This window comes from Lithobates pipiens, unplaced genomic scaffold (assembly GCF_037356315.1).
Source record: "Lithobates pipiens isolate NorthernLeopardFrog02 unplaced genomic scaffold, aLitPip1_a1.2 Scaffold_3, whole genome shotgun sequence".
NCBI lineage: Eukaryota > Metazoa > Chordata > Amphibia > Anura > Ranidae > Lithobates > Lithobates pipiens.
Genome location: NW_027507790.1, coordinates 100852385 through 100877891, shown reverse-complemented (window position 1 = coordinate 100877891; position 25507 = coordinate 100852385). Strand labels below are relative to the sequence as shown.

The window sequence follows — 25507 nt, the reverse complement described above, 5'->3', positions numbered from 1 at the left end:
CCATTCATATACTAGGGCCAATTTTTGGACAGAAGCCAATTAACTTACCTGCATGTCTTTGGAGTGTGGGAGGAAACCGGAGTACCCGGAGGAAACCCACACAGGTACAGGGGGAACATGCAAACTCCAGGCAGGTAGTGTCGTGGTTGGGATTCAAACCAGCGACCCTTCTTACTGCTAGGTGAGAGTGCTAACCACTACACCACTGTGCCGACTTGAATCGATGAGGTCTGCGTGGGCCTCCGTCAGCGTGGGGAGTGAAAGACGGTCAAGGAAACTGTCTGTGTCCCGACTACCCGAATGATCAGAGGCTGAATACAGTTTGGTTAAACTATAATGGAATTCCTCCAGGGTCTTCACTGGGTTACCGGTGAGTACATTATGCCTGGTACGCAGAGTGATGGGGGTAAATTTAGGAGTAAAGGTACAAAGCCTGTGGGCCAGCATCTGATTTGGCATATTCGCTTTAGCATACCACTTCTGGTGGGACCAAAGCATTCAGCTCCATCCGTGAGGCATAGGTCCAGCTGTGAGCGGGCCTGATCCAGGAGTTTACGGTTAGTGAGAGAAGGGGATTGTTTAAATGCAGTAGAGAGTAATTCCAGGTGGGCCTCTAAATCGTGTTGCTGAAGACCTCTTTCTTGTTTACGTTTTGAAGCTATCTGTATGATGTGGCCCCTAAGAACCGCTTTGTACACCTCCCATAGGGTTACAGGAGATGAGACCGAGCTTATATTGGTACGGAAGTAATCCTCAGAAGCTTTCAGAATATCATCCCAAATCTCCTTGAAGGAAAGGAGCGAATCGTTCATTACCCAGGGTTTACTGAGTATAGAGTGACATACTCCCAGAACAGGATCATGGGGCAGCTAAATTAGAAGTGGATACCACCAGGGGGAGATGTTTCTTCAACATAAACACATGGTCTATTCTAGAGTGAGAATGGTGGGGTTGAGAATAGTGTTGTGTAATCTATGCCTAGGAGATAGAGTTCCCTCCAAAGGTCAACCAGGTTATGGACTTGTAGGGCGTGAGTAAATTTGCTTGCATCAGGGGAGGGAATAACATGTTCAGAGGGGCATTTGTCTAAGGAAAGGTTTAAAGGTAGGTTTCAGTCAGCAAGAAGGAGGGTACCCTTGTGGTGAGATGTCAGAAGGCAACAGAGATGGGTCAGAAAGGGTCTGACCTGTGCTATCTGTTTAGTGCAACTAAAAGGGACTGACTTACGAAAAGCAATGAGCACCCCTTTTTGCTTAGTTGGGCCATTGGCAAAAAAAAAAAAAGCCTGAGGATATTGAGCATTAAAATATTTTGGGCAGGAGGTGGTTGAAAATTGTAGATCATAGCATGTGTTAGAATGACCCAGTCAAAGTCCAGACCTAAATCCAATTGAGAATCTGTGGCAAGACCTAAAAATTACTGTTCACAGGCGCTTTCCATCCAACCCGACAGAGCTTGAGCTATTTTGCAAAGAAGACTGGGCAAAGTTTTCACTCTCTAGAAGTGCAAAGCTGGTAGACACATACCCAAAAATACTTGCAGCTGTAATTGAAGCGAAAGGTGATTCTACAAAGTATTGACTCGGGGGGCTGAATAGAAATGCACGCCACGTTTTTCACATATTTGTTTGTTAAAAAAATGTTAAAAACATTTATAATTTTCTTTCCACTTCACAGTTATGTGCCACTTTGTGTTGGTCTATCACATAAAATCCCAATAAAATACATTTATGTTTTTGGTTGTAACACAACAAAATGTGGAAAATTTCAAGGGGTGTGAATACTTTTTTCAAGGCACTATATCCAAGTCAAATCCATACACATATAAATGGTACCAAAGTTCATACAGACACAAAGTCATACATATAGCCAGTGGCAGGCAGATTTTAAACAAGCTGATGGGAAAGGAGGTCAACAACAAAGGTCATTCTGAGAAACAGAAAACCAGTGAAACCCACAAGCTAACAAACTCTATGATGGAGAACTACAGTGTGGAGTGAACTCTCCTTAAATAGCCAGGTCAGTGCTCAGTCCCATTTCCCAAAGTGCTCAGTGCAAAAACAGGTGGAGGGTCACCAGCATTAGGAGCTGAAAGGGAAGCCACAGCAGGGAAAACAGAGGCATAAGGCAGATGCATCAGTGCATTACCTGTGGGAAACCCAGATGTCCAATGGAGTTGTGGTTGACTGCCTGGCTTGATCCCCCACTGCAGCTAAGTCCCTGAATATAGTTTTAGGAAAGTGGAACAGACATATCGATTATACAGGCTTTTGTATATTTGTTGTGCTCACTGTAAAATGTTGTTACTAGCATGGGCAACTGTAGATGATGAGCCTTAACAATTAAGTAAAATACAAACTGGAATGCACACTTGTTAATGTTTTTTCTTACAGAGCCCATTGATTGTAGATGGTAGATGTGGTGAAGACTTGGACTGTACACCAGGAGAACATGTGGTAAATGGAAATGGTAATAGTTTGATATAAATAAACCAGGCAACCACAAATATAGCCATGGTCTATGTAAGTCTTCATTCATGGAGTAGTAAGGAGCCACATCTGGGTTTTTTTCCTCAATATAACATATACAGCAGGTATCAGCTATTGATAGCACTCCACTTACCTGCTGCAACTGTTATCATCCTTATTTTCTCCCCTTTTGTAATTCCATCCTAACCAGGCAAGAAGCTTGTTGAAGGACCATTATTGCAAACTTTCCTGATAAATGTATGCGGTTAATACATGTAATGATAATATTCAGTATGTTATTTTTTTCATATACATTTTCACAAAGTTCTAAAGAGGCACCAGTGCCCTTCATAGGTTGGCATAGTGAGTTTAAGGTAAAGGCATAAGAAAGATTTTCAGGTTTAAGGTTTGCTTTCAGAAATGTGTTCATAAATGCACAAAACATCCTCTTTTTGTAAGCAGGGTGGAAAATCATTGCACAGATAGAGATTTATTCTTGGTTCTCTATGGCAAAGGAAACATTTGTGTAGAGATTTTCCAACATAATGTGAAATTAATCTTTGTGCTGTATAACTACGAATTACATTTTTGTAAGCATATGTTTTTACACAATTGGAAATCCAATAATCACCTTACTATCATTAGCATTAGCAAAGTATGTTTCACTTATAGGGCCCTGGTTGGCCTCCTCGATACCCTGTTGTATACCTGAAGACTTTAGAAGCACTTGATGAACGTGGATCTCTTTTCAAAACTCATGTGCTACAGTTGGGCGGCTTACGAAAAAATTTGACTTTTGAGCATTCCATATTTTATCATTCAAATTCTTCTTAAATCATAGAAAAGATATGTAGCATCTGTTACACTAAACATGGCCACTGTACAAGAAATTATGATGCTGAAAAATGTTAGCAGCTGACTTTCAAGATTATTTTTAAACCGAGGGAAATCTTGTCTGACAGGTGTGAAAACAGGACGATGTATATCACTGAACAGTACTCATTCCACCTGTGAGATATATTCCTGGTGTCCTGTTGAGAATGAATCATTGATAAGGTAATATAGTTGTATCATGATCCCCTGTGGTTCTACACATCACACAGACCATCTGTCATTAAATAGTCAACTCACCCAAAAAAAGATATATTGGGGAGAGACAGGTACATGAATCTCTCTGTGCCAACAGTGAGGTTGGATTGTCCATAATGGACATTCCTTCCCCGGCGCACTCCCTCCACAGCCACTATGCCCATCACACCCAAAGGCTTATGGCTGAGATTTGTTCTAGAGGTGGGCAGAGCTTGATGGGAAACTAAGATATTAGTTCCCTTTATTTTTAATTGACAGCACATGTAATGGGCGTATCCGTACCTGTTATTTAGTCCAAAAGTGGTTTTCATATCCTCCCACTGCCATGCACTGTCAATCACAGGCAAGGCTGACCTGATGGGTAACCAAATTTAGAGATCTCTATCAGGCTTCGCCCACCCAATAGCCACAGCAGCTGTGAATTTGAGTTGTCGAGTAGGCAAATCCTCATGGGGAACTCTGAGAGACTAGTTCCACTGAATTCTATTGGACTGAATAGGTGCTATGGAATCTGCACACTGCCATTCGGTGTCAATCACAGACAAAGTTGATCTAATGGAGAACTAGTCTCTCAAAGTTTCCCATTAGGCTCCGCCCACTAGTGTGGCTGCATCATTGGTTGCTAGGATGCGGGTCGCCTTTGTTCTAGAAACCAATAAAGTAAATATAAAATACATTTACATATACAGTTTTAATAAAGTAATGGACCCATAACACTCCCCTTCACCTGTACACCAACTTTGTGTTTGTCTTAATAACCCCCAGTTTGCTTATCTAGCAGTAAGGCTACTTTCACACTGGAGCGTTGGGGGGCATCGACGGTAAAGCGCCAATATTTTTAGCGGCGCTTTACCGTCGTTTTTGTGGCCCTATTCGGCCACTAGAGCTTTTAACCTCCGCTAAAGGCCGAAAAAGGGTTAAAAGCACCCGCAAAGCGCTACGGCAGCTTGTCGGCACTTCGGCGGCACTGCACATTGATTTCAATGGGCAGGGGCACTGTAGGAGTGGTTTATACACCGCTCCTACAGCGCCTCAAAGATGCGGTTTGCAGGACTTTATTTGTCATCCTGCCAGCGCACCGCTCCAGTGTGAAAGCACTCGGGCTTTCACACTGGAGTGAGAGGAGAGGCTCTTTACAGGCGCTATGCAGGCGCTATTTTTAGCGATATAGCGCCTGTAAAGCGCCTCAATGTGAAAGAAGCCTAATTCTTTTAGAATCTGTCACTGGCAAAATGAGAGAATTAAAAAGTACCGAACTGTAACTGTACCGAAACTTGCGCATGGTTTTTATGAGTTTAGTGCAGGTCATATTAAAGTGGCCATACATACGGCCAAAAAAAGTGATATTACTGCTTTATTGCATTTCCCTGATCATCTCCAGCTTTTATTTTTTTTCCTTAAATTGCTCATCCCCTCTTTTCTATTAAAAAATAAACAAAAAAAACCTGCAAAGCAATTCTCAGTCCCACTCCACCCATGCTGCCCTTTGCATCCTTCTCTGTCCTCATCCTCCTGCCGTATAGTTCGCAGGTTCCCTTACTATTTCAATGATGTCCAGAGTCATCTGGCCTGCTTTCTGTTATCCCAAGCTATCATGAACACACCCTTCTGGGAGCTTCATTATCTAAGCCAGGGGTCTCCAACCGTTCTAAACAAAGGGCCAGTTTATTGTCCTTCAGATTTTGGGTGGGGGCGGGGGGGCAGGCTGTGGCCAGCGAGAGTGGAAATTGTCCTGACATCAGTAGGAGTGACAATAACCACATTTGATATAAGGTGGAAGAATAGTGCCCTGTCGTTGGTATCATTGGAGGAATAGTGTCCCATTGTTGGTGTCAGTGGAATGGTGCCCCATTGTTGATGTCAGTTGGTAGAATAATGTCTTGTATCAGTGGGAGAATAGTGCCCCAAGGGCCGGATAAAGGCAAGCAAAGGGCCGCAGTTTGGAGACCACTGATCAAAGCCATAGGAGAGTTATTAGAGTATGGTGCTAGGGTGCAGCCATCATCCCTAAGATTTATAGCGCAAAGAATAACCTCTAAACCCCCAAAGTGGGAGGGTGGGGGGGGGGTCGAACTATTATAGGCTACCTTGATTATACAAAACACATATATGATAAAAGATACACATTTTTATTCATACAAAAATTGCACATGCTGCAGGGGACAGTGCTAGACTGAAGGTGAGTATTACAGTTTAAGGAAGAAAAACTGAAAACTTTGAGCAGCTTTTACATTTTTTCATACTGCTGGTCTGTTTATTTTTTTAAACTGAGGTTCTGAATAAAAATTTCCATGCCCACCTGTAAGCCGTGATGTAAGTAACGGAGTTAAAGTAAACGGCGTTACTTAACGCCATTACTTTAGAGAGTAACGAGTAATCTAACTGATTACTCTTCCCCTCATGGTAACGCCGTTCCCATTACTTGGGCGGCGTTACCGCAATTACATCTACGGGGGCGGTAGATGTAATTGCTGTAATGGCGCAATTACACTAGGGGCGCAACGGATCGTCGCGCTCTGCGGCCTCGGCCTTAGGAAAGGCCGCGGCTTCGGCCTAGCTCCGGAGCGGCGGCCATCTTGGTGAACACGTTTGGCGTTTACAATGTGATTGCTCCGTCAAATGATGGAGCAATCACTTGTAAACAAACCGTCATCATGATGACGCCGATTCCTCTCTCCCCTCTGTGTACAGATCTGTACAGTGGAGGGGAGAAATCGGATGGCAGCAGTGCTGTGGGCTGCATCAGTAGTGCCCACAGCGCTGCTCTGTGACAATTGCAGTCACAGCCATCCCTCCATACCCTGCTAATACTCTGCAATTCCCTGCCAATTCTCTGCAATACCCTGCCAATTCTCTGCAATACTCTGCAGTACCCTGCCAATACTCTGCAATACCCTGCAATACTCTGCAGTACCCTGCCAATACCCTGCCAATACTCTGCAATACCATGCCAATACCCTGACAATACTCTGCAATACCCTGACAATACTCTGCAATACAACTGCAATACTCTGCAATACTCTGCCATACCCAGCCAATACTCTGCCATACCCAGCCAATACTCTGCCATACCCAGCCAATACTCTGCCATACCCAGCCAATACTCTGACATACCCAGCCAATACTCTGACATACCCAGCCAATACTCTGTCATACTCAGCCAATACTCTGTCATACTCAGCCAATACTCTGTCATACTCAGCCAATACTCTGTCATACTCAGTCATACTCAGTCATACTCAGTCATACTCAGTCATACTCTGCCATACCCAGCCATACTCTGCCATACCCAGCCATACTCTGCTATAATCTGCCATACTTGGTAATACCCAGCCATACTCTGCCATACTCGGTAATACCCAGCCTTACTCTGCCATACTCGGTAATACCCAGCCTTACTCTGCCATACTCTGCAATACTCTGAATACCCAGCCATACTCTTCCATACTCTGCAATACTTGGTAATACCCAGCCATACTCAGCCTTACCCAGCCATGCTCAGCTGTACCCAGCCATGCTCAGCCAATATTACAGTGGGGGAGATGACATGGATATTACATTGGGAAGATTGTGGATATTACAGTGGGGACTATATGGTGATGGAATTTTCACAGGTTTTTGCAAATTTAATTATCTGCTGATCTGAAAAATGATCCGATCTGTGACTCTGATCCGAGGAACGATCCGATCCATGAGTTTGGGGGGGGGGGGCAGATGTACAGAGGGGAAACAGATATATGTTTGTGGGGGGGGGGTGGCAGACGTGTAGCGGGGTACAGAGGGGGAACAGATATGTGTGTGGGGAGGAACAGACGTGCAGGGGGGTACAGAGGGGAAATAGACGTGCAGGGGAGAACGCGCCCCTTGCTTACAGTAATACTAGACCCGCCCCTTAGAATATTAAAAGAAAGTCACAGTTACTTTGCTGAGTAACTAATTACTTTTGCAATGTAGTAACTGAGTTACTAACGCAATTACTTTTTGGGAGAAGTAATTTGTAACTTAACTAATTACTTTTTTAAAGTAAGATGACCAACACTGCCTGTAAGTTGCCTTTATGCTTTCAATGAGGATTAATGCTTACTGAAGTATGCACCTGTTGGATCACTGTGTAAACATTTACAAATAGGATTTCCTTATTCACTGACGTAAATGCATTTATGTACTTATTACTTATCGTGCTATTTTATTCATGTATCTTCATTAGTGCAGAAGTTAAACAAGAATAATAGTTCAATTGTTAAGCAGGATATTGTTCTGAAGCAAGCATTTGTTGAGAAACACTAAACTTTAAAGCAGTATTAAACCCAAAACCAAAAAATGTAACATATTGCAGCTCACCAATCATTAGATGTGGCCGCTGCATTTGTTTTCTTTTTTTAGCCCCCCCCCCCCCCCCCTCTATTTTCACCTGGTGATCTGACCAGTAACACGCCTTCTGTAATAGAGTGCCTACACTCTGGATCAAGGAGCACAGGGGGCAATTTTGAACAGCAGTATTGTCAGCCTGGTGGGAGGATAGTGTCATGCCGCATACACACGATCAGACAAATCGCCGGACTTTGCAGCGGAGGTCTGCCGGACTTTCCGAACGAGCGGGCCACACAAGACCGGACTTTTCCACCGGACTATGAAATGAACGGACTTGCCCACACACGGAGAAAAGTCCGTTCATTTTGAACGTGCCTCCAGGTAGACGGGACTAGCGCAGGAAGTCAATGTCGCCGCCTCCATCGGCGAGATTGACACCTCGCTAGCCCCATCACCTGGTATGGACTTAAAGGGGAAGCATACGCTGAAAAAACAGCGTGGGGGTCCCCCCCCCCAAGTCCATATCAGACCCTTATCTGAGCATGTAGCCTGGCCGGTCAGGAAAGGGGGTTGGGACGAGCGAGCGCCCCGATGGTCTTCTCTTCTTCCGTCTTGGAGGGTCTTCTCGCCGGACTCCTCTGCTATCTTCTGCTCTTTTACTAGCTCTTTTACTAGCAGAGGAGCCCAGCTTTCTTCTTTGTCGCCGCTACCATCCGGGGGTCTTCTTCCGACTTCCCGGAGGATGCTGGGACTGTGACATCATAAGGAGGCACCATGACCCCGCCCCTTGTCCCTATATAAGTCGCCACACAACACGTCCCTGCCATTTCTCCCAGAGCGAACTTTGAATCAACATCTCATGGAAGAAGAAGAGAAGAAGAGAAAGCGGCGGTGACAGAAGACCGGGCCACCGCTAGTAAAGGAGCTGGAAGAAAAAAGCGGAGGCCCGGCAAGAACCACTGAAGAGGGGGACAATACCACTGAAGCTGGAAGAAGAGAAGAAGGCGACAGAAGACCGGGCCACCGCTAGTAAAAGAGCTATAAGAAGATAGCGGAGGCCCGGCAAGAAGAACCGAAGAGGTAGACAAGACCCCCGAAGAGGGGGACAAGGCCCCTGAAGTCGGAAGAAGACCCCTGGACGGCGGCGATGACAAAGAAGAAAGCCGGGCTCCTCCGCTAGTAAAAGAGCAGAAGATAGCAGAGAAGTCCAGCGAGAAGACCCCCCAAGACGGAAGAAGAGAAGACCACCAGAGCTGTCCAATAAATTATTTTAAAAACTTGTGTTGTGTTTTTTATTTACACTTTTTTCACCAGGTGAATGGGTAGGGGTACATGGTATCCCATACTCATTCACATAGGGTGGGGGGGCGGTATCTGGGGGCCCCCTTATTAAAGGGGGCTCCTGGATTCCGATAAGCCCCCCACCCGCAGACCCCGACAACCAACGGCCAGGGTTGTCTGGAAGAGGCCCTTGTCCACATCAATATGGGAACAAGGTGCTTTGGGGTGGGGGGGCCGCAGGGCACGCGGCCTGGTATGGCTGAGGAGGGGGGGGGGGCGCTCGCACACCCCCACCCCCTTTCCTGACCGGCCAGGCTACGTGCTCGGATAAGGGTCTGATATGGACTTGGGGGGGCCCCCCGTGCCATTTTTATTAGGCGTAGGGCTTCCCCTTTAATCCATACCAGGTGACGGGGCTAGCGAGGTGTCAATGTCGCTGATGAAGGCTTCCTTCACTAGTCCCGTCTACCTGGAGCCACGTTCAAAATTAACGGACTTTTCTCCTTGTGTGGGCAAGTCCGTTCATTTCAAAAGTCAGGCGGACTAGCGCACAGACGGGCGGATTTTGAGTCAAAACAACTTTCTAAGTCCACTGGATAGTCCGAGAGTGTGTACGGGGCATCAGATGCACTAGCAGATTCAGATACACTAAAGCCCCATACACACTATCAGTTTTTCCTTCAGGTTTACCAAAACCATGTAGTGCAAGGGCCTGCCTGATTGCATACACATTGAACCGCCTAAGGTTTGACCTCATATTATATGGTTTTGGTAAATCTGAAGGAAAACTCAGCAGAAAAACTGATAGTGTGTATGGGGCTTAACAAATTGAAGCCAAACTAAAACTGACACTTTATAAGAAGCTACAGCAAACAGTTTTTTTTTCCTTTTGTGATACAGGGCTTACATAAATAAATAAAATGTGATCATTGCACCCGCGATATATGGTTTGCCCCATCCCTGTAACTGATACATTCTACTGGAGAGCTTGTTCTTTTTGAAAAACAACATACTTACTGGCTGGATCACCAGGTGAAAATAGAAGAAAGGAAGCCTAAAAAACAAAACAAATACAGCCATCACATCTAAGAATTGGTAAACTACAATATAATAAATATATAATACGTGTTTGCTTTTGGGTTTAATATTGCTTTAAATAATTAAAGCCCAACTACAACTAGAACCTTTTTTTTTATTTTTTTTGGGAAAAAGTGGTAAGAGTAAAACCTCTATGAAGATTTAAATGCTGCCTATTTGGTCTGACACCCTTAACTGGTCAGGAAGTGAGGGTTAAGCCTCGTACACCTGATCAGATTTTCGGCAGGGGATAGTGTAATGACAAACGGTTGGTCTAAAATCTGACCGTTAGTATGCTCCTTCAGACAATTGTTGTCCAACTTTCCGCCAACAAATGTTGGATGGCCAGCTAGTTATTTTTCGGCGCACAATGGTCTGTTGTCAGATTTTCCTATACTCTGTACACAAGTCAATCACACAAAAGTTGAAAGTACAAACACGCATGCTCAGAATCAATGCTCACCAAACACGACATTAGCAGAAGGTGCCCAAAGGGTGGCGCTCAAGAGCTGAAATTCCTCATAGTAAGTCACTAAGTTTGTGTTTATTGGCCTACAATTGTGTACCGTTTGTATGCAAGCAAGACAAGTTCCTGGCACACGCCCTTCGGACAAAAGTCTGATGCTTTGTTGGCCAACAATCTGATCGTGTGTACCAGGCGTAAGTCTCCCAACTGGGGACATCGGCAGCAATAAAATCCTCACAGAGATAGTTAAAGAGGAAGTAAACCCTGATGGGTTTTACTTTCTCTTTTTTCCCTTACAAAGTAAAAGCATAATGAGCTACTATGCATCGCATAGTAGCCCATTGAACCTTTGCTGACGAAAAGTCCAGCCGTGTGTGTACACGGCATTTATAGGTACAACTTCCGCATTGGGGATATACAACCACTTTAACTCTCATCCTCTCAATCCGGAGTCGGGCTTTTAGTTTTCCCAACTTTTATAACTGGAGAGAAGCTATGTAAAGCATCCCTTTAGGATATAGCATTGTAGAACATATTGGGCTTCATAACAAAAAAAGACCCCAGCAGTGGATGCTCACTTTATGACTGCCTCTGTGTAACTGAAAATTCACATGTGAGCAAATGAGGAAAACCAGAACCATTACATAACATCTCATGAATTCAAAGACACGGTATCATTTTGGTCTTTGCTTGCAGGTAACCCAGTATTTGATGATCACTGAGGCCTCTATCTGTTAAATAAAATCATGATATCTATTTGGTGGCTAATTATAAATGTAACAGCAAAGTGCAACCAACAACCTCTATGTACGTAGCATTTTTTTCTTAGTCAAAAATTAAACACCTGTAAACGAAACGTGGCTAAACGTGAGTTATCTCATTTACAAGCTTGTACAGTTGTTTGGTGTTTCAAATGCCTCCGAACATTCGTCCTGAACGCATTTTTTTGCTTTTCAAAAAATGCTTCTACACTAAACTGTCTATAAATGACTATAAACTACCCTGTATACATGTACTGATAAGATAACAGAGGAGAGTTCAGGGGCTGCTGAAAAAAATGCCCAACTGCTCCTAAACACCCGTTTACCAGCAGCAGTGTACATGAAGCCTAAGGTTAATGTACAAGTTCACTGACTGTGAAAGTCATCTGAATGTCACCTGTGATTTGTTACAACAGAATGTCTTACATCAAGAGAACCAGAGGGCAGTGAAATGTACAAGTAGAATGCCCCCTTTCAAATCGTGCGGATACCCTGCTCAGCGAGGGATCTGTCCGCTGATCGCTGCTAAGCAGGCGGGTGACAGGTCTGTGTCCGTCCCGCCATGCAGAGCGGACATGGACGCAAACCACTCTCCTCTATGGGAAGGACTGCATACACTGCATGTCCATTTCCATCCAATTGTAATCCAATCTGATCTGCCGGACAGATGGCGAATGTATCCCCATTCTTCTGCTTTTAGCAGATTTTATTGGATCGGACACCGGCGGGTGTCAGGGGACACATGTCCATTGACATCCGCCACCCTATAGAGAATAATAGGTGGTTCAATCGGTCTGCTGGTGTACATGCGGCTGAATGCCTTTATGCTGGTCAGCTTCGAATAACCGTAACAAATGGTTACACTAGGCTTTGCAAACAATTGTGTTTTGAGTTGGAAGAGCAGGGATGAGGAGGACTGCAAGCAGGTATTTTACTAGGGTAGCAGGTAAACAGTCATAGCATTCAGCAGTCTTTAACCACTTCAGCCCCAGAAGATTTGGCTGCTCAATGACCAGGCCATTTTTTGCGATATGGCAATTGCGATTTAACTGACAATTGCGTGGTTGTCCGATGTTGTACCCAAACAAAATTGACGTCTGTTTTTTCCCACAAATAGAGCTTTCTTTTGGTGGTATTTGATCACCTCCGTGGCTTTATTTTTTGCGCTATAAACAAAACAAGAGCGACAACTTAAAAAAAATATATATCTTTTACTTTTTGCTATAATAAATATCCCACTTTTAAAAAAAATCGCATTAAGCTTATATTGATTGGTTTGCACAAAAGTTATAGCATGTGCAAAATAAGGGATGGATTTATGGCATTTTTATTTATTTTTTTTACTAGTAATGGCGGTGAGCTGCGATGTTTATCGAGCCTGCGCAATTGCGGCGGACCAATTGGACACTTTTGACACATTTTTTGGGACCATTGACAATTATAAAGCAATCAGTGCTATAAAAATGCAGTGATTACTGTATAAATTACACTGGCAGGGGTAGGGGGGGCGATCAAGGGGTTAACTGTGTGCCCTAGGTGTGGTCAACTGTAGGGGGGATGGGACTGACTAGGGGAGGAGAGAGATCGGTGTTCATACTTACAGCGCCTCCTACTGCGCTGAGTCTAACGGGCCGATGTACAGCTACAATGGCTCACCCAGGAGAGCCATTCTGCCACAGTATAACTGCGGCAGCCGATCAGGAACTGGTTAACTTAATCTTTATTCCTCCTGATAACCTCAGACACTATTGTTTTAAAGTGATTGTAAATTTTTAAAATGAAAAATGAACAAAGCACATCCTTCTATAATGTGCACTTACCTCAATCCACAACAAAGTCACTTTTGACAGGTTATCCGAAATCACAGAATCTCAGAAGATGGCCCCACCCCCCTACCAGCATACCAGCACACAGAAGGTTATTGATGGCCTCAGTTGTGCATGTTGTAGGCAGCTGTAGAGGAGATAGGGCTGCACATAAACAGGTACAACCATTTTAAGAGGATTTGTTTAATCTCTGACTCCAAGCCATTAGATTAGCATCTCAGCCAGCAAACTAACATTCTGAAAGCTGAATTTTAAGAATTACAAAAATTATTTTAAGTCTAGGGGGTAGAGCACATGATTTCTGCTTGTTGATTGGTTGCTAGAGATTACTCTGGATATGACCTCAGGGGGGCATGATATACATATGAATGCCGCCGCTATTTACATATGAATGCCGGTAATTTCCAGGTAAACACAGGGTCTGCAGGTGAGTCATCTGTACACAACAATAGGGCAGAGCTGGGCAGCATTAGTAGCAGCACTTCACACTGAGATATATGGACACAGCACTGGACTAAAACCTCAAGGAACGAGGGAATTTAAACCAGGATAGTTGGCAAGTATGAGGCAGCTGCTTTGGGCCCCACAACAATAGCCCAGGGCAGCTGCCCCTTTTGCCCTGCCTTAAAAACGGCCATGACCTTAGAGAAGAAGCTACGGAGGGACTGGTCACACAGGGTGGAAGAAGGCTGCCATATCAAGGTTTTAGGTAGGCATTACAGCTTATTCCTCAATTCCTAAAGTTTACACGCATTTTATCCTTGCAGTGCAGGAAGGCCCCACTGCAAGGGGGTTTGTTTTTTGATGCCCAGAGTTGGGATTAAAACTGAGGCTAGCAATGACAGCCTACATAATGACATAATGACAAGTGTACTTTAAACTCTATGTAACATGCATGCTTACTCATCTCTTAATACTTCTCACATGTACATTTTAATATATATATATATATATATATATATATATATATATATATACACACACACACACACACACACACACACACACACACACACACACACGCACACACAATAAAATTAGAAAAAGATCTGATTGGAATGTGCTTGCCTGAGTCTGGATACATAAATTAAGAAGCAGTTTCGGTTTGCATGAAGTTACATTTTAAACAATGGCCTCCTTTACACAAAGTGTGACTAAAGGCAAGGGCACTCTGTAAAGTAAAAGCTGCTTATGCTTATTCAACCCACACATTCCTTAAAAGCTTAAAGGCTATAATTTTAGAGATTAGATAATCAAAGAGAATTGTATTGCATATAAACTGGGATCTCTTTCCATGATCATGAATGAGCAAAGGGATCTCACTGCTATATAGTTCCTGTTGCCTATTGCATTATGCCATTATAGATTATCCAAATTCAGAACTAGTCTTGATATACCTGTCTCTCTACATGTCTGGCTCTATGTTGTGGGGGATACCTCAAAATATACATTATATTGATATCATGGTTTATATTTCCACAGATATGTCATCTGAAATGGCCCTACAAGCCATAAGCTAATATTGATCAATTCACAAAGGTTTATTGAAAACAACCACTAGAATTCTACGCCCTTGTACACACGGTCGGAGAATCCATCGGAATGTGTCCTATCGGACCGTGTCGTCGGATAATCCGACTGTGTGTGGTATGCATCGGACTGATTCTGTCGGAATATCCGTCGGACCCAATTTTCCAACATGTTGGAAATATTTCCCGACCAACTGGGCCGATCGGACATACTCCGATCATGTGTAGAGAATTTTGATCGGACCAAGTGCCACGCATGCTCAGATCAAATTCCTACATCAAAGCTATTGGCTACTAGCCTGAATGTAGTCCCATCGTAACGAAATTACGTCATCACGTTCTGAAAGATCGGATTTTTCTCCAACTTTGTCCGACCGTGTGTATGCAACAGTTTCGGACAAGATCCGACGGGCAAAATCCGACGGATTTGGTTGTGGAAATCTCCGACCGTGTGTACAGGGGCTAACTGTTCTTTGGTTGTATTTGCACAATGCAGTGTAACCTGTGTAATGCTTCAAGTTTTGCTAGGCATCCTCCTATAATATATTTAGGATTTATCAGGATTAAGGTAATTTATGTATATGTGCACTTAGTAAATACGTACATTATAAAGTCCGAATTTATAATCTGCATACTTGTTTTCAGACATGTATTGGATCAGCATGACACAGCCAGATAAATAGTAAAGTCAGCAATGGCAGACTACGGTACAGGTTACCTTTAACCCCTTTACAACACCTAACACATATTGTGTTGCTGGCAAATGTTTATGTGCTGAGAGCACGCTCAATGCGTGCTCCAAGCACAAAAATCTGAGCTGACAAAGACAGCTCTTGGTCCAAGCTAAAGATCAGTATCCAGTGACAGTGGTAAGTCACCGTGATCATATTTTTTACAGTATATCAGTATTCACACTATTTTTCATATCTCTGTTGATCAATCTACAGTAATATTTTAATGTGACCTAATAGGACTAAAACGCTGCTCCAAGATTCAGCAAAGTCACCTAGTGATTTCAACCCTGCTAGATGCCAACTTCCCAAGGGAACGTCCTACTTAATCACACACTCGGGAATGAAGAGAAATGGAAGCGCACACCCGAAAGTTGGCCGGTTCACAGAATGTCAGAAAGGCTTCAGCTCTGCCTGTTCCCAAGCCATGTTTTATGCATCATCATCCCAGGTTGTTTCATTCATAATGATGGGTGATCCCATTCATGGTTGAGACCCTTTGGAATTCGAGTGTCCAATTTGTTATTCATTATATTTTTTATTGTTTGAATTTGTTGGCTGAAGTAGTGCCTTACATGGAGCAGCAATGGTTTGGTTTTCCTTTTTTGTGTCAGTTGAGCTCGATTACATATTGAATGGGCTAATAATGTATAAGATGATTACATACATTTCCACACCCACCTCTGCTACTAAGCCCCTTTGAAGAGGCAGTTTTAAAGTCTTTCTGACATTTTGGGAACGGGGTGGTTTTCTGTCGTGCACTTCCATTTCACTTCTTCCGAAGTATTTGAAAGATGGTGTGCACATTTAGCTTAAAGTTTAAAGGGGAATTCCACTTAAAAATAATAAAGAATACAAAATTGCTGCACTAGTAATTTTATAATGTATTGCTATTAAAATTACCTATTTCAGTTGGAATTCACTGTCATTTTCTAAAACTGTCAAAAAATTCAATGCAATATGGCAAACTGGAGGCATTCTGTACACCATTGTCATTTCCTGCTTGTCTGATTTTGCTCATTAATTTTCTCAGATGGCTGCCCTAAGATACAGTTAACATTTTTGACTTCCTATGTAATTGGAATTTCACTTCTGGTGAGTTACTTCCTAAAGGTTAATTACTTCTAAAGGAATGCCAACAATGCAACTTTCCTCATTAGAACAATTAAAGTGCACCAGGTGGTTATAATGAACACAGACCCTCCCGTTCTGGAAGAAACAAACAGCTTATTCTTAAGAACAGAAAAAAGTAGGAATCTGCTACAAAGTTTGTTAAAATCCTTGAAATATACATTGATCATCCAGAGCGAATTGCATGTTTCTCAACAAAAGTTGGGTAACACTTTGAAGCTGATTTAAAGTAACACCTGCGGACCCACACACACACAAGGACAAGGAAGCACATGCAATCATACACATCCCACTCCCATGTTACTTTCCTCACCCGCCTTCTTCTGCTAACGTCTGGGGATATCTCCAATGATCCTGGTCCACCAGTATCTCACCCCAACACCCGCCACCCTCCCTCCTCCAGCATCAGCCGCATTCTTCTCAATCTTATCTCAATCTCCCTGCTTCAAAAACCCACCCTCCCTTTCTTATGTTCCCTCTGGAATGCCTGCTTTGTCTGCAACAAGCTCACTTCTGTCCATTACATTTTTGTCTCCCAGTCCCTTAACCTTCTTGCAACCATGAAAACATGGCTTCAAGAGTCAGATTCTGCCTCGCATGCAGCCCTTTCCCATGGAGGCCTCCACTGGACTCACTCACCCAGACCCAGTGGATGGAAAGGAGGTGGAGTTGATTTTCTTCTATCCCCACTCAGCACCTTTCAAGTCCTTTCTACCACTCCTTCTCTATCTTTCTCTTCTTTTGAGACACATTGTATTTGTCTGTTTTCTCCCATTTTTCGAAAGATTGCAGTCTGCTACAAAGTCTACAAAATCTGCCTCCTGGGCCAGTGTCACGCTTCCTTGATGACTTCTCTGCCTACTGCCTGTGTTAAGAGCCCAGCTGAATCCCAAATTTTCAACTTAACCTCAGCCTTTGACCTTACACAATGAACACAGTCCCCCATTCACTCTGATGGTAATACCCTCGACCTTGTTTTCTCCCATCTTTGAACCCCTTACAACCTCACCAAACACAACCTTTCCTCTCTTTGACCAAAACCTTATCACTTTAACAATGTGCTTGCCTCCAACCACCTGTTGCAGAAAATAATTGCGAAGCAGAAAATAATTGCCCGCAGAAACCTTTGCCACTTTATTCTTTCTCTTTTCTACTCTGCAACTAACCACCTCCATGACAAAATGTCACCCCTGTCTTGCCCCGACCTGGCCATCTGTATCTACAACAGTTCACTTTCATCCTCACTGGAATCTCTTGCTCCTCTCACTACACAAAATGTCAGCCCGACTATTACAACCTTGGCAGACCGAGAACACCACAAACCTTAAGCGACATAGCCAAGCAGTGGAGCAAGTGCGGCGTAAAACCAACTCTCAGCATGCATTCAACCAATATAAATCTGCCTTCTTATAATACAATTCCTCCCTCCATGCTGCCAAACAAACCTACTTTGTCACCCTCATTATTACTCTGTCCTCCAGTCCTCATAGTCTCTCCTCTACTTTTCTCCCTCCCCTCTAAAACATGCCTTGATCACCCCCATACTTAAAAAACCCTCACTGGATCCCACCAGCCTGAACAACTTAAGACCCATCTCCTTGCTCCAAACCTTTTAGAATGCTTAAACCTCGTACACATGGTACTATTGTTGGCCAACCAATTTTTGTCAAAAGGGTGCGTGCCAGGATCTCGTCTTATACTAACGGTACACAATTGTCGTGCCACAAACACAAACGTAGTGACGTACTACGAGGAATTTCAGCTCTTGAGCGCCACCCTTTGGGCCCCTTCTGCTAATTTTGTGTTTGGTGAGCACTGATTCCGAGCATGCGTGTTTGTACTTTCGACTTTTGTGTGATGGAGCATACGAAAATCTGACGTAAAGCCGTTGTCTGACGAAAATTTACTAGCTTGTCATCCAACATTTGTTGGCCGAAAATTGGACAACAATTGTCAAAAGGAACGTACAAACGGTAAGATTTTAGAACAGTCGGACAACAGACAATCCCCTGTCAACAATCGTACCACGTGTGCGAGGCTTTAGTCTAAAACTATCTTAGCTCCTACCTCACTGACAACAACCTTCTTGACCCCTTACAGTCTGGCTTTCGCTTGCTACACTCCATTGAAACTGCCCTACTGAAACTCACTAATGACCTACTAATTACTAAAGCCAATGGCCCCTACTCTACAATCATACTACTCGACCTCTCTGCAGCCTTTAATACTGTTGACTAGTGGTGGTGCGTCCATAAGGGTGCACAGGCGCCGCCCCCTCTCTTCAGCCACCCCCCTAAGTGTAGAATGGATAGATTCATGCATTACATGAATCTATCCATGGCCGCTGTAGACAACCCTTATTCAGGCAACCGGCCCCTTTTCAGTCGCCGGGCGCCTAAATTATAGCGGCGGGGGGGGGTTGTTTTTGATGCACCTGATTAGAGCCATAGGCAAAACATTCGCTCGCAGTTCACCCAGGTGGGTTAGCAATGCAAATTAATATTTGCTTTGCTAACACTGAGCCGCCTCTCAGCCAATCAGGAGGCGCCGATCTAATACCTGTTACCTGATTGGCTGAAGGCACAGGCATCTTGATTCGATGCCTAATGGAACGAAAGACCAGGAGGACAGAGAGCCATGGAGGACACAGGAGCATGCCGCCGTCACCTGCTACATGTCCCATAGATCACCGCCATCATCCGCCACCAGGAGGGGGTAAGTGTGTGCCAGTCAGACTGCGAGTGGGGGGCTCACAGAGGCTACATATGATGGGCACACAGGCTGCATATGATGGGCACACAGGCTACATATGATGGGTCACAGAGGCTACATATGATCGGTCACGGAGCCTGCATATGATGGGCGCGCGGGCTACATATGATGGGCACGCAGGCTGCATGTGATGGGCACACAGGCTGCATATGATGGGCACAGGCTGCATATGGGCACACAGGCTACATATGATGGGCAGACAGGCTACATATGATGGGCACAGAGGCTGCATATGATGGACACAGGCTGCATATGATGGGCACACGGGCTGCATATGATGGGCACACGGGCTGCATATGATGGGCACACGGGCTGCATTTGATGGGGCACACGGGCTGCATTTGATGGGGCACATTTGATGGGCACAGTAGCTGCATTTGATGGCACAGTGGCTTCATTTTATGGGGCACAGTGGCTGCAATTGATTCTTTTTTTCAGAATTTTTCAGTTTGTTTTCGCCCCCCCAAAAATTTTCAGCACCAGCCGCCACTGCTGTTGACCAGTCCCTCTTCCTCAAAAAACTCCTCTCTCTTGGCCTCCTCTTACCTATCACAGCGCTCCTTCAGTGTGACCTATAACTCAGTTTCCTCTTCGCCACTTCCTCTTTCTGTAGGGGTACCCCGAAGTTCTGTCCTTGGACCCCTTCTCTTCTCCATTTATACCTCCTTTCTTGGTCTGTTAATAAACCATGGCTTCCAGTACCACTTCTATGCTGACGACACACAAATCTATCTCTCTGCTCCTCACCTCATTCCTTCAGTCTCCTCTCTCATTACTAACTTACTAACTGACATATCAACATGAAGCTCACACCACTTCCTCAAACTCAATCTTTCTAAAACTGGGCTTGTATTTTTTCCTCCAGCCCATGCCCCTCCTCCAGACTTCTCCATCAAGATCAATAACACAACCATCAGTCCCTCCCTTCATGCCAAGGTACTAGGTGTAATCTTAGACTCTGACCTGTCTTTTCAGCCCCAATTTCAATCACTATCCGAATCATACAGAGTTCACCTCCAAAACATCTCCAAAATACACCCCTTTCTAACTTTTGAGACCACTAAGCAACTTATTCACTCCCTCGTTATCTCTCACCTTGACTATTGTAGCCCTTCCTCATTGGCATACCTCTCTGCAAGCTATTCCCTCTTCAGTCTATCATGAATGCCGCTGACATACTCATCCACCTTACCAACCGCTCAGTGTCTGCTGCTCTTCTCTGCCGATCCGTTCAGTGTCTGCCACTCCTCTCTGCCACTCCTCTCTGCCGATCCAGCTTGGTCTAAACAAACTATTTAAAGCGACATAAAACATGGAAATCAGCTGTAAGTTGAACATTTTTCCTAATAAAAAAACTGTCGCCATTTTTCTAGAAACAGTTACATAGTATTGCATAGTTTTTACATAGTAGGTGAGATTGAAAAAGACATCAAGTCCAACCTATATGTGTGATTATATGTCAGTATTACATTGTATATCCTTATATGTTGCGGTCATTCAGGTGCTTATCTAATAGTTTTTTGAAACTATCGATGCTCCCCGCTGAGATCACCGCCTGTGGAAGGGAATTCCACATCCTTGCCACTCTTACAGTAAAGAACCCTCTACATAGTTTAAGGTTGAACCTCTTTTCTTCTAATTTTAATGAGTGGCCACCTGTCTTGTTAAACTCCCTTCTGCAAAAAAAATGTTCCCCTATTGTGGTATCACCAGTACGGTATTTATAAATTGAAATCATATCCCCTCTCAAGCGTCTCTTCTCCAGAGAGAATAAGTTCAGTGCTCGCAACATTTCCTCATAACTAATATCCTCCAGACCCTTTATTAGCTTAGTTGCCCTTCTTTGTACTCGTTCCATTTCCAGTACATCCTTCCTGAGAACTGGTGCCCAGAACTGGACAGCATACTTTAGGTGCAGCTGGACCAGAGTCTTATAGAGTGGGAGAATTATCATTTTATCTCTGGAGTTGATTTCCTTTTCAATGCATGCCAATATTCTGTTTGCTTTGTTAGCAGCAGCTTGGCATTGCATGCCATTGCTGAGTCTATCATCTACTAGGACCTCCAGGTCCTTTTCCATCCTAGATTTCCCCAGAGGTTCTCCCCCCAGTGTATAGATTGCATTCATATTTTTGCCACCCAAATGCATTATTTTACATTTTTCTACATTAAACCTAATGTGCCATGTAATTGCCCACCCCATTAATTTGTTCAGATCTTTTTGCAAGGTTTCCACATCCTGCGGAGAAGATTGCCTATTAGCTTTGTAACATCCACAAATACAGAGATTGAACTGTTTACCCCATCCTCCAGGTCGTTTATGAACAAAATAAATAGGATGGGTCCCAGCACAGAACCCTGGGGGACCCCACTTCCCACCTCTGACCATTCTGAGTACTCCCCATTTATCACCACCCTCTGAACTTGCCCTTGCAGCCAGTTTTCAATCCATGTACTCACCCTATGGTCCATGCCAACGGACCTTATTTTGTACAGTAAACGTTTATGGGGAACTGTGCCAAATGCTTTTGCAAAATCCAGATACACTACATCTATGGGTCTTCCTTTATCTAGATGGCAACTCACCTCCTCATAGAAGGTTAAAGATTGGTTTGGCAAGAACGATTCTTCATGAATCCATGCTGATTACTGCTAATTATACCATTCTCGATACTAAAATCTTGTATATAGACCCTTGTCATGCCCTCCAAGAGCTTGCATACTATTGTTGTTAGGCTAACTGGTCTGTAATTCCCAGGGATGTATTTTGGGCTCTTTTTAAATATTGGTGCTACATTGGCTTTTCTCCAATCAGCTGGTACCATTCCAGTCAGTAGACTGTCAGTAAAAATTAGGAACAATGGTCTGGCAATTACTTGACTGAGTTCCTGAACTACTCTCAGTTTAACAACTTGCCCTCCAGGTTACTCCCCTTCATAACCAGGACATTGTTTGGGATACAGCACTTCGTTATTTTAACTGACAATCGCGCAACGCTGTACCCAAATAGCATTTATGTATTATTTTCCCACAAGTAAAGCTTTCTTTTGGTGGTATTTGATCACCTCTGTGGTTTTTATTTTTTATGCTACAAACAAAAAAATCCGACAATTTTGAAAAAAAAACAACAATATTTCTTACTTTCTGCTATGAAATATATCCAATAAAAAAAATGGGAAAAAAATCAAATTTCTTCATCAATTTAGGCCAATATGTATTCTGCTACATATTTTTGGTAAAAAAAATTTCCAGTAAGCATATATTGATTGCTTTGCACAAAAGCTATAGTGTCTACAGACAAATCGGAAACTAAGTGAGACATTTTGGGTACCAGTGACTAATACAGTTATCAGTGCTAAAAATGTGCACTGTTACTGTACTAATGACACTGGCTGGGAAGGGGTGAACATCAGGGGCAATCAAAGGGTTAAATGTGTGTCTAGGCAGTGCTTGCTAACTGTGGGGGAAGTGCCTTTACTATGGTAAGGCAGAGATCCATGTTCCTGCTTTGTAGGAACACAGGATCACAGCCTTCCCTTCTCACAGAACGGCAGTCTGCCTTGTTTACATAGGCAGACTGCCGTTCTGCCTGTCTCCTAAATGATCGGTGGGTCCCGGTGGACATTGCATCCATCGGACCTGCTGATTAGCTCTCCCTGTGCCTAATCACAGCAGGAGCGGGTCTCCGGTGACGCACGGGTGCGCCCCAGGACCCGGAAGTGCAGGATCACGTACAGGTACTTTCACAGTGTATTTACTATATACAGTCAGCAAGCAGTTTAATGCTAACGATGATGATTTTTTATTGCTTTAGGTAGAAAAAGAAGGGGAAAGCATATATTGTACTGTCTATTTTCCACATGTTGCAAATTAAAAAGATGTTAATTTTCCCTTTTCCTCCATCATTCTCCCCTTTCCCTTTCTCTCCCCCCTTCCCCCTCCAAACCCCCCACTTTTTCTCTTTTAAACCCCCTTGCTATTTTTGGTACAACCCAACGGTAGTCGGGACAGTTTTATTAGTTAATCCACCTAAAACAAAAAGCTTAGGGGAGGTGCATGCTGCCAATTGAAAGATCATGCGATTGTTATGACATCCTACAGGATGTGGACCCCTGTTTACTCAAAATGTAAGTATGTCTGTTACTTTTCATGTGGTACCTGATATGATACATGTCAATTTCCCAGCTGTTGATTGCGAGCTACCTGGTACACGCTGTATAACTTGGTATGTATATCCCTTATTTATAAATAAAGAATTAAAAAAGATGTTTATCTGAACTTTAATATTTCTTTCTTTTATCTAGGAAAATACCTTTAAATGAAGCAGAAAACTTTACTCTGTTCATTAAAAATTCAGTTTATTTTAGAAAATTTCAGTTTTCAGGGTAAGTGATTAGAGAAAATATTTTAGGTATATAGGTATAGTCTTGAAAAGGCCAACCTTGTCACATTTGTAATCTTTTCACATTGCCATAAACTATGATATCCACCATACTTGTTAACAGTACCCTATCCAATCCAAAGTAAGCTCTAAACAAGTTTCGTACAGCCCTGCTCATCAGGTGGTTTTATAACATACTGCAGTCAGGGAGCGGAGACATTGCTTTTGCTGTGTGTGTCCTTCTCAGGCTGCCTGTGTGTTAATGTAGAGTTGTAGTACAGGGCAGAAAACATAAAATGGGAAGTGTATCAACATGGCCAGGGGACAACTTACAAAGTAAAATTTATTGAAAAAAAAAGATAATATATGGTTACATAGTTAGTCTGGTTGAAAAAAGACACAAATCTATCTACTTCAACCAATAAAAGGGAAAAAATAACATATACATAATCCTATACCCACTGTTGATCCAGAAGAAGGCAAAAAAAAACAGCAAAGCATGATCCAATTTGCTCCAGCAGGGGAAAAAAACTCCTTACTGATCCCTCGAGAGACAATCAGATATTCCCTGGATCACCTTTACCTATAAATGTTGGTATCCATTTATATTATGTATTTAGGAAAGAATATGGGCCTTTTTGTAAGCAATCTACTGAACTGGACAGAACCAACTCTTGAGGGAGTCTTTTCCACCTTTTCACAGCTCTTACTGTTAAGAAACCTTTCAGAATTTGGAGATGAAATCTCTTTTTCTCCAGGCCTAAAGAGTGCCTCCTTGTCTGCTGGGATAGCCCTAACATGAATAACTCAACAAGTTCACTATACCACTTATGTATTTATACATGGTGATCATATCCCCCCTTAATCTCCTCTTCTCAAGAGAGAATAAATTCAGTTCCTCTAATCTTTCCTCAATATCCTTTTTGTGAATTGGTACCCAAAACTGAACTGTATATTCCAGATGAGGTTTTACTAATGATTTGTACAAGTGCAAAATGATATCTCTCTCTCTCTGTAGTCTGTGCCTCGATTAATACAAGAATGGATTTTGCTCATTTTGGAAACCGCAGCTTGGCATTGTATGCAATTATTAAGCTTATGATCTACCAGAACACCCAGATCCTTCTCTACCATTAATTCTCCCAGTTGTACTCTCCCGTAGTATATATGATGCATGTATATTCTTAGTCCCCAAGTGCATAACTTTACATTTATCAACATTACTCCTCATTTGCCACATACTGTAGTTGCTCAATTAAACTGTGCATTGAGGTTGGCTTGTCAGTTGGAGACATCCTGTAAGGCAGTGGCGGTGCGTCCATAAGCTACCCCCATATGACCAATGGATAGACTCACTCCAACTCTTGAATCCATCCATGGCTGCCGCTGCCACCCCCGATTCAGGCGCCTGGCCCCTTTGCGGGCGCCGGGGGCCTGAATTACAGCGGCGGGGGTAGTTTTTCAAGCACCAGATTAGAGCCGTACACTCTAATAGACATCTAAACGCTTGCAGTTCACCCAGGTGTGTTAGAAAAGCGAATGAATAATCACTTTCCTAACACTGAACCGCCTCTCCGCCAATCAGGTGGTCAGGTCTGTTACCCATCACCTCATTGGCTGAAATGACAGGCGCTGTGATTGGATGCCTATCAGGCGTCCAATCATAGTAGAGGACAGGAGAAGAC

General features: G+C 43.4%; 1 protein-coding gene across 6 annotated transcripts in view; it reads left to right on the top strand.

Moving 5' to 3' along the window:
• The window catches only part of P2RX6 (purinergic receptor P2X 6), an 87847-nt gene that overhangs the window by 29711 nt on the left and 32629 nt on the right, over positions 1–25507 (top strand). For 5 of the 6 annotated variants that reach the window (XM_077462094.1, XM_077462092.1, XM_077462090.1 and 2 more), the window contains 3 exons: positions 2393–2468; positions 3430–3523; positions 23746–23826. In XM_077462094.1, the coding sequence (XP_077318220.1) occupies positions 2393–2468; positions 3430–3523; positions 23746–23826 (251 nt within the window). The remainder of the gene's footprint in view (positions 1–2392; positions 2469–3429; positions 3524–23745; positions 23827–25507) is intronic. The other variant, XM_077462093.1, reaches the window with a different exon arrangement.